Source organism: Terrapene carolina, unplaced genomic scaffold (genome assembly GCF_002925995.2).
Source record: "Terrapene carolina triunguis isolate 2854851 unplaced genomic scaffold, T_m_triunguis-2.0 Scaffold58, whole genome shotgun sequence".
Classification (NCBI taxonomy): Eukaryota; Metazoa; Chordata; order Testudines; family Emydidae; genus Terrapene; species Terrapene triunguis.
Window position 1 is genome coordinate 109,776,151 of NW_020664409.1, and position 15,371 is coordinate 109,791,521.

A 15,371-nucleotide genomic window follows, 5' to 3' on the forward strand; every position below is an offset into this window, starting at 1 on the left:
GTGGCCTTTAGTAAACTCCTCCTCCTGATCCACTCAGCCAGTTGTGCACCCTGCGGCAGGCCTATGCAAGGCCATGGGCTCTCCCCCAAGTGCAGCATGGGGTACCACTGTGGTCAGGTGGCATCTTCAAGGGGGCAGGCACATGTTCATCATTGTGCTGTATTCAAAACCATGTTAAAATTATAAGCAATCGCTTTACATTGGAAAGGGTTTCCTGGTCTTGCTTGTAGGCTAGGGTTCTCCGAGGGAGGCATGCGATCTGGGTCCTCAAGAGTCTGCAAAACAGCAGTCTGGAGCGAAGTGGGGGGAGTTGTGCCTTGTTGCATTAGGGAGCAGCCTGCTTTGTCTCTCTCTGTATTTGGTTGCAGTGTGTTAGATTTCTGGATTCTAAGAAATAAAGTAGTGTTGCATTGCAACTAGGGCTGTCCAGTGATTAAAAAGATTAATCACGATTAATCGCGCAGTTAAACAAGAATAAAATACCATTTATATAAATATTTTTGGATGTTTTCCACATTTTCAAATGTATTGCATTTTTACAGTGCAAATATTTGTAATAAAAATAAGATAAAGTGAGCAATGTATACTCTGTATTCTGTGTTGTAATTTAAATCAATATATTTGAAAATATAGAAAAACATCCAAAATATTTAATAAATTTCATTTGGTATTCTATTGTTTAACAAGCAACAGAGGGTCCTGTGGCACCTTTAAGACTAACAGAAGTATTGGGAGCATAAGCTTTCGTGGGTAAGAACCTCACTTGCATCTGAAGAAGTGAGGTTCTTACCCACGAAAGCTTATGCTTTTTACAGATTCAGACTAACACGGCTACCCCTCTGATATTGTTTAACAGTGTGATTAAAACTGCAATTAATCGCGATTAAGTTTTTAAATCACAATTAAATTTTTTTGAGTTAATCGCGTGAGTTAACTGCGATTAATCGGCAGCCCTAGTTGCAACCTTTCAGGAATTCATAGAGTCATAGATTCCGAGGCCAGAAGGGGCCCTGATCTCCTCTATAACAGAGTCCAGAGAACTTCCCCAAAACAATTCCTGGAGCAGACCCTTTAGAAAGACATCCAAACGTGATTGAAAAATTGTCGGTGATGGGGAATCCACCAGGAAGGATCCGTGGTAAATTGTTCCAATGGTTAATTACCCTCGCTGTTAAAAAAAAAAAATAAAAAAAAAATTGCACCTTATTTCCAATCTGAATAGGTCTAGCTTCAATTTCCAGTCATTGGATCGTGTTAGATCTTTCTCTGCTAGATTGTAGCGGCAATTATTAAATATTTGTTTCCCATGTAGGTACTTATAGGAAGAGGCACTTTGGGAAGAGGGGTTGTCTAACTATCTGTGTGTATGATGTGAACCTGCAGGAATGGGGGGGGCGGGGGCAGGAAGCCATGGCCCCATCACTTTTAAAAGGGCACAAGGGTAGGTGCTCTGGGAGAAGGGGCAGCGCGAAGGTGGAGGCTGCGGGAGAAGGAGCAGCACAGGAAGGCAGGGCCATGGTTCGGACGCCGATGCCATCCCCCCAAACTTTAAGGGAGCTTCCACCGCTCCTGTGTGAACATAACAAACATCAGCCTCAGGTCTGCCACACAAATGGATCAAATGCTTCTCCTAGCCTGGCTGGCCTCCTTCTGGCTGCTGCAGATCTCTGCTGGCTTCACGCATGTTCCAGGAACATTTCCTTGTGCCATTTCTGCTACTCTGTTCCCCTGCTGCCTATGCCTTGCTGAACGCCCCACGAGTCAGTTTAGGATTTCGTCTGCAAACAGCCCGTATTAAGAAGCTTTGTTTCACAAACCAGTCACTATTTGGTAACATCAGCTCCCCCTCGTGGAGTTCTGCTTGGTTTTTAGTTACACTCCTTTGGCTCCAGCTAATCTCAATTTTCAAGGGGAAGGTTTTTCTCCTGGAAAATGCCACTTTGTTGAAATTGAAACTTTCTGCGGGAACGTGTCGATTTTGGCCACATTTCATTTTGACGGAGGGGGAAATGGAAACATAGCATTCGGGGAATATCAAACCATTCCATTGTTGGCATTTTTGGAATGGAAGATTTGGCTTTTCGGTCAGAAATTTGTTTATAAAAATAGAAATATTTTTAAAGGTCAAAATCCAGCCCTTTTGACCGTATCAAAACGAAACCTTTCAATTGATCCCAAACTAATTTTTTTCAAAAATTCCGTTTAATGGGACATCTCGGTTTTTCGTTCCAGTTTGGAATGAATTTTTTTTCAAGATGTCAGGATATCCCGCAGAACAGAAACTCCGGTTCTGGACCAGTTCTGCTCTGGAGGGGAAAGTCTCTCTTCCCTGATCAGACAGGTCCTTCAATCTGCATTTCCATTGCATGTCAGATGCAGCGTGGCCTTTAAAGCCATCTTTCTCATAGACTTTAAGACCACAAGGGACCATCGTGATCAGCTAGTCTGACCTCCTGCACATCACAGGACCTCACCCACCCACTCTTGTAATTGGCCCAGACCTTCTGGCTGAGTTACTGACATCCTCAAAGCTTGATTTAAAGACTTCAAGTTCCAGAGAGTTCACCATTTACTCCAGTTCAAACCAGCAAATGACCCATGCCCCATGCTGCAGAGGAAGGGAAACCACCCTCCAGGGTGTCTAGCAATCTGACACGGGGAAAATTCCTTCCTGACCCCAAATATGGCGATCTATTAGACCCTGAGCATGTGCACAAGACCCACCAGCCAGACACCTGGGAAAGGATTCTCTGGAGTAACTCAGAGCCTTGCCCATCTAGTGTCCCATCACCGGCCGTTGAGGATATTTGCTGCTAGCAGTCGCAGATCGGCTCACGCCATTGTAGGCAGTCCCATCATACCCTCCTCTCCATAAACTTATCAAACTCAGTCTTGAAACATGTTCAGTTTTTTTGCCCCCCCCACCTCCCCTTGGAAAGCTGCTCCAGAACTTCACTCCTCATCTGACCCATCCTCCAGCCCAGAGGCACCGACTTTCTAATATGCCTGGGGGTTCTTGATCCCCATTCTGTCCCAGACCTCGCAGGCTAGAAGAACTATACCTTGTACTTTTCCATTCAGTGGACAGCTACTTTCCATCCTGTGATCTCCAAGCACTTTGCAAATGTCAGGGCGAATTCAGCCTTGTGCAGGAAGCCGGCAAAAAGCCTCGGCACCACTTCAGTCCCACTTAAGCCTTCAAAATAGGCATTTTATAAATGGGGAAACTGAGGCACAGAGCTTTACCTTATAACAGAACCCAGATCTCCTGGCTCCTATGCCTGTTCCTTAACCACCAAAGTCTCTTTGAGCCCAGTTTAAATTCAGTAGTTAAAGCTCGTGTCTCTCCTACGCTGAGAGCCACTTGTTGCCGACGGTGTGACGTGGGAGGGACATACTGGCAAGGAGCCCATTACAGTTCTCTGATTTCATGGACCAATCTGCACTGGCATTGGCCTGGGCCTTTGTGTGAGCTACAGCAGCTTAGTGGCTGCTCTAATTTATGCCAGCTAGCTGTGGAGCCTATGGGATCATACACCAGGTGAAGATTGGTGGACTCTAGTTGCCCCTTCTTGCCCCCAACACACCAATTACACTGGAGAGGGGCGGACAATGTAAGAGCTGCCTATGATGGCTTTATGTCAGCTGTGTTCCCCCAACTAGGGGAGTTTTCAGCTGGACCATCGCAGTCATATTCTAGCAGCTTAAGCAGTACATAGGAGCCAATATTCAGAAGAGAACCTGGCCTTTTGTCTTTAAATACGCCCATACCTGTTTTCTTTATGTGATACTGATGACGGTTTAAAAGAATCACAGAGAAACTTCTTTTCAGCGAAGAAAAAATGATTTTTAATGACAATCTACCAAACAAAACCTGACCAGTTAATAGTTCTAGGACAAGTATCCTCCGGTGCTATCAAATGTTGGTTGCATTTATTATCTGTCACACACATGGGATTCCGCCGAGTTTTTGCAGAGCGGCACAGTGCAAGGCTACAAATGGTCTGCTGTAAAAGGTACAGAAAACACCTGACGCACAAACATTGTAGGGTGAGTAAATTAAAGCATTCAATCATAAAGAGCAATGTCAGAGGGAGAGGGAGGTTAACTGCTTCAGGGAAGGGAGAAAAATGTGCATTATTAGATGATGTTTCAAAGAGATTATGGGCTGATGCACAGATAAATCATAGAATCATAGAATCATAGAATATCAGGGTTGGAAGGGACCTCAAGAGGTCATCTAGTCCAACCCCCTGCTCAAAGCAGGACCAATTCCCAACTAAATCATCCCAGCCAGGGCTTTGTCAAGCCGGGCCTTAAAAACCTCCAATGAAGGAGATTCCACCACCTCCCTAGGTAACGCATTCCAGTGCTTCACCATAAAAGATGGCTGTTCCACATGGCAGAATCTGTGGCGAAGAAGCCACTCACGCCAACAGCTGGGTGATGGTGACAAGGGCCAGAAAGGCCAGCGTTAGGGGAATGGAGGGAGCCAAAAGGGGAGCAGACTGATGAGAGAGAGCGAATCCCGGAAGATTCCTGCTATACAGAATCATAATCCAGCTTAACCAGGAGTCATTTATTAAAGTAGACAGCTACAATCCCAGACACAAAGAAACAGGCTTCCACGCAACTCAGGTCCTCTCTTTGTCTCCCTTGTTTACCAGGGGCCCTCCCTCAGTTTGCAACTCTGCACAACACAGAGAGACATCTAGTGGCAGAATAACTTATTGGAGGAAAACATGTTACAGATGGGTGGTTTTTTACCCACCAGGAGGGCAGTTTTGAACTGGGTCCTGAAATTAATGGGGAGCCCAAGGAGTTGTTTGAGAATGCAGACGGTGAGCTCACACATATTGCAGAGGAGAAGCCAGCATATCCTGGAGTCCCGGCGGCTCGGATTTGGGAAGGGAGGGAATTGTACAAGTCCAGGCAAAAGAGGAGGTGGGATTTCAGCAGAACAGGGGCCGAGGCAGCAGCTGGGTGGCAGTGGGAAGATCTGCAGATGTGGGAAGAGAAGGAGGGCCCAGGGTCTAGGATCGTGGATATGAACAGAAGAGACAAAAGAGAAGTGTGGGTCAAAGAAGGAGCGAGAGGGGCAGAGCTTGGCTTGGCAATGCAGCTCTTGCCCAAGGGGGAGCACAGCTGTCTTGGAGGCCCTGTCTGTCCAGGAGATGGTGCTGAATCTGGGAGTCTGCCCGCTCAAGGCACGCAGAGAGGGGGACGACGGAGGGGTTAAAAATGCATGCAGAGAAGTGCATCTATATAAAAAGTGTCACCACAGCTAAACAGGAAGTGGCTGAGAGGGAAGCGGGAGCTTGGCCAAGAGGAAGAGGCGTAACTGGATGTGGAGAGAGAGGTGTGATTGCGGGCAGAGGCGCTCTGACAGAAGAGAGCCAGGGATGGCTGCCTGGCTAAGGCAATGGGGTCAGAAGAGGTAGAATGATCCACAGGGCTGGAAGCTGCCCGGAGGTGAAGTCTGAGGCCCAGGCACTTGGTTGTAATAATAATAACCCTCCCTAGTGCTTCTCCCACGCTTTCCATCCGTCGATCTCAAAGCGCCTTGCAAAGGAGCTCAGTCCTATTGTCCCCTGTTTACAGACATGGAAGCAACTTGCCCAGAGTCACCCAGCAGGCCAGGGGCAGTGCTGGGAACAGAAGCCAGGGCTTCTGAGTCCCAGTCCAGGCCACACTGCCTCTCCTGCTACAATGAACCTGGGGCCAGGATCTGAAAATCGGGGTGAGGGGATGCTCCCTTCACCAGAAGCAGACAGTGAAGGGCTGGGGAGAGTCTCATAATTTTGCCTACGAATTTTAATTCCTTTTTCACCATTGAGATTGCAACCAATGTGACATGCCCCATCGTGATAGACTCAAAGAGCTCAAGCGAGGTAGCGTAACAAAGAGAAGGTTCGGGGGTGACTTGATCACAGTCTAAAAGTTCCTGCCTGGGGAGCAAATATTTAATAATGGGATGTTCGCTCTAGCAGAGAAGGGTCTAACACGATCCGATGGCTGGAAGTTGAAGCTAGACCAATTCAGACTGGAGAGCAGGTGTACATTTTTAACAGTGAGAGTAATTAGTCATTGGATCAATTTACCAAGGGTCATGGTGGATTTTCCATCACTGGCAAGTTTTAAATCGTGAGGGGAGGTTATTCTAAAAGCTCTGCTCTAGGAATTATTTGGGGGGCAGTTCCTTGGCCTGTGTTATCCGAGTGTAACACTGACTAGAAATGTCTGTAGGAAAGGAAATATTATAGAAACTGGCTGGGATTGCACCAGAACCCCTTTCTGCAGAATATCACTCAGTGTCCTCCTGCCTCGCTTGGCCATAGGTGGCAGCGCCGTTCAGCCCGGTCCAACGCCTAAGACCGCACAGTAGAAGACGCCGCATCTCCCAAGAGCTGTGCCAGGTAACAGAACCCCAGTGTGAAAGGCAACAGAGAAGCTATTTGTTCAGAAGTTTTGGGGCAAAGCCTGGCTGATAGGATACTTCGTTAACTCCAATGCACAGAAGGTGTCGGTCTCTTGCTGGGGAAATCTGAGCAGGTTCTTCAGGGTTAAAGCCCCTCTTTTCCCAGCACATCACAGTCCAGCTCTAAGAAAGGCCCTGATCCTCTTACCCCATCACTGACGAGGACCTGGCTTGGGTGCCGGCTTCCCACTCACGTTGCACAAGGAGGTGTTGCAGCAGGTAGTGGAGTAGGAGGCTAAGCCCAGGTTGATATTGAACTCTGGGCAATTTGGGGAGCATTTCTTGGTGATTTGCCTCTTGGCTGTCCACATGCCTTAACCAAGGAGAAGAAAGAGAAAACTATTATTAAAAGGTCTCTCCCTGAGGTCTGAGAGCCAATGCAGGAAAGGATTTAGATCTGATCTCCAGGAGTCTCTAGGAGACTACAGTAACATTATCTCCCCATTCACCTCTCTCTCAACCTTCCCATTCCCCTCTCTCATTGGGATCTGGATTTCATACCCCACAAAGGTTGGGGTGTTTGAACCAGGGGTGCTCATTCAGCCCCGTAAAGTTCTCCACCTTCCTAACATGTGTCTCCTGCGAGGTCAATAAATCCTAGACCCGTCCCCTAGCAAAAGCCACTATGAAAAATGTGTACAAAACCCCACTGTTCTCCACTCTCCGGCAGTTATTCCCTAGTTCCCAGTCAGCGATCCTGGCACGTACCAATCCCAGCATAACCAACAGTCGTCAGGCAGTACTTGTCTGCAGCCGAGCACTTTGTGATCTTCAGACAGCTCCAGTTGCTGGATTGTTTTTCGCACATGAAGCACCACAGCGAGTCAGCTGTGGAAGGGAGACACGGAGGAGTTAGACATGTATAGTGGTGTGGCCACTCCAGCAGCCCAGCTCCCTCATTTACTGTAGTGTCCGCCAGGAGTTAGCCCACTGACGCCCGTGAGGTGAGAGGAGAACCACGGTTCTAAATCGATCCACCCACCCTGCAACAACTGCCCTTCAGCCGTGCTCCCAAACTGTAGTAAAACTACCCTCTCACACGGGATCTGGGGGTAGGGAAAGCGTTCAGTGCGTCGTACCACCAGAGCAAAACTGAGAGAGAAAAGGTGTCCTTGTGGTTACAGGCAGAGGAAGCCAGGAGAGACAGGTTCTTCCATGAACTTTGTTTGTGACCATCGCTGAAGCACTAAGAGCTGATTGGAAGCTCAGTGAGGACCATGGGCATCTTTCCATTGACGCCCGCGGGCTTTGGATCAGACCTTTCATTTCTCTGCCTCTCAGTTGGCCGGCTGTAAAATGAGGCTAATAATGCTCATTTTCACCCATCTATTGCCTGGCTTGCCTGTTTCGATTGTAAGCTCTCTGTGAGGAGGTTTATAAGCCGCATCCTGCCACGGCAATAAGGGATTAAGAGACGGAGTAGATGCCTCCTCAGCTGTGAATTATTGGCAGGCCACCAACAGCTGGTAAGAGCCTGCGGCCCAGGCAGAAGGGGTCTGCCAGGGAGTCTGAGGGGACACTGTATCGGCTCAAACCGGCAGGAAGCCGCTCAAGGAGGAGCTGCTCTGCGAAAGTGGGCTGGAGGGAGGTGAGGAATACAGTGACCTGGCCAGAAGGCTGAGTCATGAGATGGGGCAACTCACTGCAGGCTCTGAGGGGCTTTCAACGGGGGGTACTGAATCAAAGAGGCTGCCACATCCCCACCTAGCCACAAGGGGGTGCACTCTCTGGTGAGCGACCCCCTCCACGCTCTCACTATGTACCTGTGCAACGCCTGGCACGAGGGGGCTCTGCCAGGGCCGCCCAGAGGGGGGGCAAGTGGGGCAATTTGCCCCGGGCCCCGCAGGGGCCCCCACGAGTATGTCGGAGGCTTCCCCTGCCTCCGTCTTCCCCCATCCCCCGGCGTCTCAGCTGGGAAGTGGGCAGGGCTGCGAGCTGCAGCCGAGCGGCGGGAGCTCAGGCCCCGCTGGAGACAACACGCCGCTGCAGCGCTGTCCGGGGCCGCTCCTGGACGCGGCGCGCTGAGGCTCTGGGAGAGGGGGGAAGTGGCATGGTAAGGGGCCGGGGCCGGGCACCCCCCGACCCCATCCTCCCCACAGCCCTGACCCCCAGCTCCGAGCCCAGCCCCTCTGAGCCAGACACCCCTCGACCCCATCCTCCCCACAGCCCTGACCCCCAACTCTGAGCCCAGCCCCTCTGAGCTGGGCACCTCCTCGACCCCATCCCTCCCACATACCAGACCCCCAGCTCCGAGCCGAGCCCCTCTGAACTGGACACCCCCCGACCCCATCCCCCCCACAGCCTTGACCCCCAGCTCCGAGCCCAGCCCCTCTGAGCCGGGTACCCCCCTGACCCCATCTCCCCACAGCCCTGAGCCCAGCCCCTGTGAGCCGGGCACCCCCCAACCCAGAGCCCAGCTCCCCACCCAGCCCTGAGCAACAGCAGCACCACCCCCAGGCAGCGACAGCCCATTGGCACCAACCATCACCCAGCGACAGCCCATTATGTAATTGCAAATGTATACATAGCATTAAAGCATTTAATGGTTTTAAATAATGTATTTAGTGTATTTTCAAATTATTACCAATTAATTTTTGAATGTATTTCACTGGTTATTTTTTACATTTCCAAATACATGTTATTATAGTATTGCAACTTTTTTTTTATGGAAGGGGCCCCGAAATTGCTTTGCCCCAGGCCCCCAGAATCCTCTTGGCGGCCCTGGGCTCTGCCCTAGGTTGGCGCCTCTAGGTGCGACTGTATAATAGAAATAATCAAAATACCAAAACAAACCCGCTCGGACACCTAACCAAACCAAAGCTCACTAGAACCACCCGCAGGGCTGCAGCAAAAACCCCTTAACATCACCGTACCCAGGGCCGGCTCTAGGATTTTTGCCGCCCAAAGCAAAAACAATTTTGGCCGCCCCCTCCCCCCCTGCGTTTTTTAATTACCCCACCCCTGGCCCTGCCTCAACTCCGCCCCTTCCCCAAATCCCCAGCCCTGCCTCCTCCCCCCAGGCTCTCAAACCTGGGAGGGAGGGGGAGATCCCGAGTGGCCACGGCACGCGAAACAGCTGTTTAGCGCGCCGCTGCTCCCCCTCCCTCCCTCCCAGACTTGAGAGCCTGAGAGGGAGGGCGAGTAGCGGCGCGCGAGCGGCAGCAGCAGCAGCAGCGGAGGTGAGCTAGGGCGGCCGGGGCACATTTTTAGGGGCGGCATTCTGGCGCCGGCCATGCCGCCCCTAAAAGTGTGCCGCCCCAAGCACCAGCTTGTTTTGCTGGTGCCTAGAGCCGGCCCTGACCGTACCGACCGGAAAAAGAAATGATGTGAACTAACTAGACAGCTGCATCCACCCAGGGTAGGGTGACCAGACAGCAAATGTGAAAAATCGGGACGGGGGGTGGGGCCTATATAAGAAAAAGACCCAAAAATCGGGACGGTCCCTATAAAATCGGGACATCTGGTCACCCTAGCCAAGGGCCACACACTGAAGTCAATAGGAGATTTGCCAGTGACTTGAACAGGAATAGAGTCAGCCGCCAAGCCAGAATTAATATGCAGCAGCGCCTGGCTTTGTGCCCTGCGCTTAGCCCACAGAAGCTATTAAACAATGGTGGGTTTGAGTTATCGGCGCACAGAAACCTCCCTGAAAAATGCCCTTCTCGGGGATGCGGGTGGCAACGTCTTCCTCTTCTCCCCATCAAAAACATTCACTTCCAGGCTGAGTTCGAAGCTCCGTCGGCTCACAGGAGACTGAGAGCAGGGCTTTCCCACAGCACCACCCATTGCCCACCGCATCTCTGCCACATGTGCTATGACAGTGCCTCATATCTTTGCTGCTAGCCCAGAGGTGAAGATCATAGAATATCAGGGTTGGAAGGGACCTCAAGAGGTCATCTAGTCCAACCCCCTGCTCAAAGCAGGACCAATCCCCAGACAGATTTTTGCCCCAGCTTCCTAAATGCCCCCCTCAAGGATTGAAGTCACAACCCTGGGTTTAGCAGGCCAATGCTCAAACCACTGAGCTATCCCTCCCCCCTGCTGTGCCCCTGATTCCCCATCTTCTGGATGGGGTCGTACAGGGGCCACAAAATCCACGAAAACCCTTTGCTGGGCTGGGAGATGTTACACCTGGGGGGGCAGGGGGAGGGGATTTGGGTCCTGCCCCTGCGGGATGGGTGCCCCTGGAGAAGCAGCTCCTGCCCCCAGAAGTGTAACGGAGGTGGGGGGAGTTGGGTGCTGCCCCTGGGTTGTGGGAGATCACAGCAGTGTATCGTGTGCTGCAGGACTGGCCTGGCTCCCTGCTCCAACCCACTGGCTCTCACTACGGCGCACCCGTGGGGCCCTGCCACCAAGCTGCCCCGCCCCCTTCCTTGCCCTGGTGCTGCCGGTCCCCTAGCTGGGCCGGGCTGGGTCTGGTGGGCCGGCAGCATCCCCATGGCCCCCAGTTGCTCAGGATCTTGTTTATCTAGCAGCCCAGGAGCCTCTCTCGACGTCTCACCTTGCTGTGCGCACAGGACGACGGCCAACAAGACAGCCAGGACAGCCTTCATCTTCCCTGGATCTTGGCAGCGTCCTGATGTGAGCAGCTTCTCCCGGGGCAGGATATAAATCTCCCTGCTTGGATTCGGTGACTAGGGAGACAGCAATTTTGAAGGCTGGGTCCCGCTGGGCTGGGACAACGCTGGGGTTGGGAGGGGTGGAATGTGCGTGGGAGGCTCGGTTCTGTCTCGCCCTGCACTGGCAGGGTGGTGTGATGGGCCCGGTGCAGAGTGAAAGGTCCTGGCCCTTGATTGCTTTTGTTTCCATATGTCACCCTTCTGCCAGGAGCCACCAGGGCTGGGTTCAGTGTGTAGGGGTTCCTCTGAGCATTACGAAAGAGAATTGGGTCGAGCCCGCACCCAGTCATCTGGGAAAACAAAGCACCCGCCCCAGGCGCTTTTAAGAAACAATTTTGCCCCACTCGCAAGCACAGAATCTGGGTATAACAAAAGAAAACGGTATTAAAAGGCAGAGGGAATCCGGCATTAATGTGGGAAAACGTCACCACCACCATTCCAAAGCATGCAAACCATAAGTAAACACCCACCCACAATATGTTAGGCAGTGTCTTTTGCCTCAGTTTCCCACCTTGCAGCGAGAAAGTCCAACGAACAACTGCCCCTTTAACACACCACTCCCCTTTCCCTCCGCTGCACCCCACTCCCCGTTGTTTGTCCAAAGTCAGCAAAGTCCCAGAATTCAGGGGTGCGGGCTTCACCTCCCACCCCTGAAGGGAGAATTGAGCAGTGCCCCTGGTGCTGCTGAAGCCCACTGCCTTGGCCACCACTTGCTGCCCCCTTTGCTGCTGCTCACCACTGCTGCCCCTCTGCCAGCCGCCTTTACCTCTTCTCACCACGGTTATCTCGGCAACTGCTCGCCACCACCGCCTCTGCAATGCTGTATTCAGAAGTTCCACCACTTGGCCCCCTTTGTAGCCGCTGCAGCTCTTTGCAATTTCATCGGGTGGTGGGGAACCTCCTGGCCACTGCAGTCTCTGCACTGTCCCCAAACCAGGTCTCAGACTCAGTCCTTACGCCTGCTCATCAGTAATTTCACTTATAACGATCATTGAGCAGAAACGAGGACTCTCCATTGAATCTACTCAGCTGCATCTTTAAACAATGGTGGGGGGGAAAGGGTCAAATGTTACCTGAGATTCTATAAACAACACCCACTTCACCAAGTACAAGAATCTGTCCCTACCCCTCTCTGACTGTCCCTTGGCTTTGGCATCCTTACTCCTTCCCTAGCGAGTGTGGTTCAAGTTAGGGTGACCCCCTCAATCAGGGCATGTAGAGTATAGTGCTTCCCTTTATTCATACAATAAGGATAGCAACTTTTCATTACCCTGCATTCAGTACTAAAGTGAATTTTAACCCAAACCAGCCCAAATCAATCACTTTGGCAAAGCAGCTCTGTCTGCTGGACACCTAGGCAGAGTAGGTGTGTCTATGCAAATACAGTCTGGTTGTGAGGTCTTTGTCTCCCAGCTTATCACTAGATGTTGGGGGAGAGCTCATTCAGACCCTGCTTACATATCATTTCTCAGGGGTCAGGACACGCCTGGTTGGACATTTGCAATCTTATCTCTGATCAGATTGTTAGCACTGTGGTTAGAGCTGGGGAATGCTAAAAAAAGGAAGAGACGCGAGGCAAAAGTCACGGCAAATAGAATGTGAGCAGCATCTGAGATCAGTGCCTGTTACTAGCGTGGGTTATGTCAATGCATTCTACCAGGGGCTAGCGGCTGATTGTTCCTACGTGCCTGGTGGTATGACCAGGGCGTGTATCAGACCAATAATTTCCTGTTTGCTTCTAGGTGCCATACAAGGTGCTGGTGTTGCTCTGCAAAGCCCTAAATGGTTTGTATGGGGTCTGATTCAAGTCAACAGAACTCCTTCCATTGATTTCTATGTGGCTTTGGAGCAGGCCCCTCGATTGGCCACTATTGTAGGTAGGTAGGGACCATCTCTCACTATGGGTCTGTATAGCACCTACCGCCGCAGGGGCCCTGAGCTCAGCCGGAACCTCTAGACGCTATCATAATACACATAAATTATGGCAATAGGAACAGTTTCTAGATTTGGCCGCTGGAGTCAGGGCGTTCTCAATAGAAGCCCCTCGGCTCAGGAATTTCCACCCCAACAATAGGTCCAGCCAGAGTCCATCTTTATTGGCCGAGTGGGCTAGACTTGACCGGCTAGACTTGAGACATGTAGAAAAAAGGGCAAGGTGGGTGTGGTCTTAGTGTTTTCTGGTGGCCTTTCCTTTTCTGTCTGCGTGCGTGAATATCACGTTTCACTAACATACACCATCTTGGGGTACATTTTAGAAGCCTTAAATATTCATAAAATCAAAATTGTCCCATCCACTAGGAAATGCAAGAAAAAATATAGTCTCCAACTCTTACAGTTTTATTGCACATCTAGTGCTATTTGGTATTTTTATTAAAGCCCCTGCTCTTGGATTCATGTTATTTCATGAAAGTCTCTGCTTTCTTGGGGAGAGAAAAGGAAGCGTCTAGCCCTCGCAACTGCAAAGAGAAGCTTGAAACTTGAATGAAGTTCACCCTAAAGGCTCAATCACCAGAATGCAAATATAAAAACCCCTTATTTTTATTTTTCAACAAATATGATTTTATAAGCTGATCTCATGATCTTTGGGGCCTGACTCATGATTTTTGAACACCTGGAGTGGCCAACACACTGTTCTGTCGTGCCATAGATATCACCGGAGAGACGCCAGGATGCAAGCGTTTCATGCATTGCATGCTGGGTAATAACACGCGAGGCCTCCATTCCTATGCAACTGAACCTACTCTTCAGTAAAGCAGCTATTTACAGAGCTACTCCACTTGCAGCTTAGCATTCCAACTATGTGCACACAGACTGACTTCTTGGTGCCTCGTCCAAACCCTTCCCTCCAGCAACCTGTGCTCCTCTCTCCAAGTTCCACACTGATTGCTACCAAAGCTGGAGTAAAGCAGTGGGGAATTGGCCCACAGTTTTCTTGTTCAGTGTCCCAGCCATTAAATGTCCATTAGCAGTTTTCTCAGGAGTCACATCACTGTCTGGAGCCCGTCTCCAGGTAGAGGATGAAGCTTTAGCCCCCTCAGGAATTTCAACCCTACCTGTGGGGGGGGACCCTTTGATTGGTTGCCTTCCCCATTTGCCCGCCCTCTTGGGAAGAGCAGCCAGTCAGGGCTGCTGCAGAAAGCAGGTAGTTCCAACTCCTAGGAGCTGCAGCTATTCTTGCAGGAGTGAAGGAGAGAGCAGAACATGCCCATCAACTCAGGGAGGTCCCATGCCCTACTCTCCCTCCCTGCAACACCCAGCCTGGAACGGGGGAGAGGGGACCCTGCTGCAACCCCACCCCCAGGCCTGGGAAAGGGAGATGAACCCCGGGAGCTGCAGGAGAAGCAGAGTTGAGGCTGTGGGGGGCTGAGCTGGGGCGGAGGGCTGGGGAGATGGGATTGATTTTGGGATTGGGGCAGAATTAATTGCTGGGTGGGGGGACGGGCAGATGTGGGGTGAGCGCTCCTGCAGTGGGAGGCCAAATCAATGTGGGTGTGTTGGCAGCATTAATTGTCTCTCTCTCTCTCACACACACACACACTCACTGGGGATGGGCGGGGAAGTTCAAAATCAAAAGACGGACCCAACAAAAATACCAGATAGTCTTTTTGGTCCCCAAATCGCCTGATTTTGAGGGTCTGACTCATGATGTTTGAGCCTTCGGGGCAGGCAGTCCGGCAGGCAGACAGCTGGGATAACACCATGGTGAATCAGGCCCTACCAACACCATGGCAACGTGCCGCCCTTCTCCACGGCACCTCTCCTTGGCCCGCCCTGGAGGTGTGGAAAGGCATGCAACATTGCTGTGAACCTCACTAACGAGCCACACAGGCGAAGTTGTGCAAAGCAAGGGGGTGACGGTGTTACCTGCACACTAATGGGCATCCCACCTTTTCCCAGGCCATAGGGCTCCAGGCGTAACCCGGTTAATATAGGCCCCCTGCCTTTTCTGTGTTTTTGTTCTGTAGGCAGGCCAGGTTTCAATGGCTTCTACCTTTTAAGGGTTTCGGGGAAATTATCCCACTCTTCAGTTATTAAATTCATGAGGTGGCATACCTCCGTTTTTCTTCTTATACAGCAGACCAAGTTTGTAACGTTTTTTCTGCTGTGTTAAGCTTTAAGTTTATTCACAGGGAATAGCTGAGAAGCATCATTAGCATATGACCTTAAAGGCTTTTTTAAAAAATTATACACACTATACGGTGTTGCAGGGGTACTTATTAACATTACATTTATCCCATTGTTTAAGATTAACATCAAATCTATTAAAAGTATCT

At 50.8% G+C, this 15,371-nt stretch overlaps 1 protein-coding gene across 1 annotated transcript; it reads right to left on the bottom strand.

The window, feature by feature from the left end:
* Positions 1 to 6,630: 6,630 nt before the first annotated feature.
* Positions 6,631 to 11,031, bottom strand: LOC112117463 (lymphocyte antigen 6E-like). Its single transcript, XM_024215414.1, has 3 exons — positions 10,980 to 11,031; positions 7,187 to 7,306; positions 6,631 to 6,791 (listed from the first exon to the last, which is right to left on the bottom strand). The coding sequence occupies exons 1-3, from the start codon at positions 11,029 to 11,031 to the stop codon at positions 6,631 to 6,633; spliced, it is 333 nt and encodes a 110-aa protein (XP_024071182.1).
* Between the last annotated feature and the right edge of the window lie 4,340 nt (positions 11,032 to 15,371).

Coding starts and splice junctions, on each gene's coding strand:
- LOC112117463 (XM_024215414.1), bottom strand. CDS start 11,031: ATGAAGGCTGTCCTGGCTGTCTTGTTGGCCGTCGTCCTGTGCGCACAG. Junction 7,307..10,979: donor CGTCCTGTGCGCACAGCAAG/GTGAGACGTCGA, acceptor TCCCTTCCACAG/CTGACTCGCTGTGGTGCTTC. Junction 6,792..7,186: donor TGTTGGTTATGCTGGGATTG/GTACGTGCCAGG, acceptor TCCTTGGTTAAG/GCATGTGGACAGCCAAGAGG.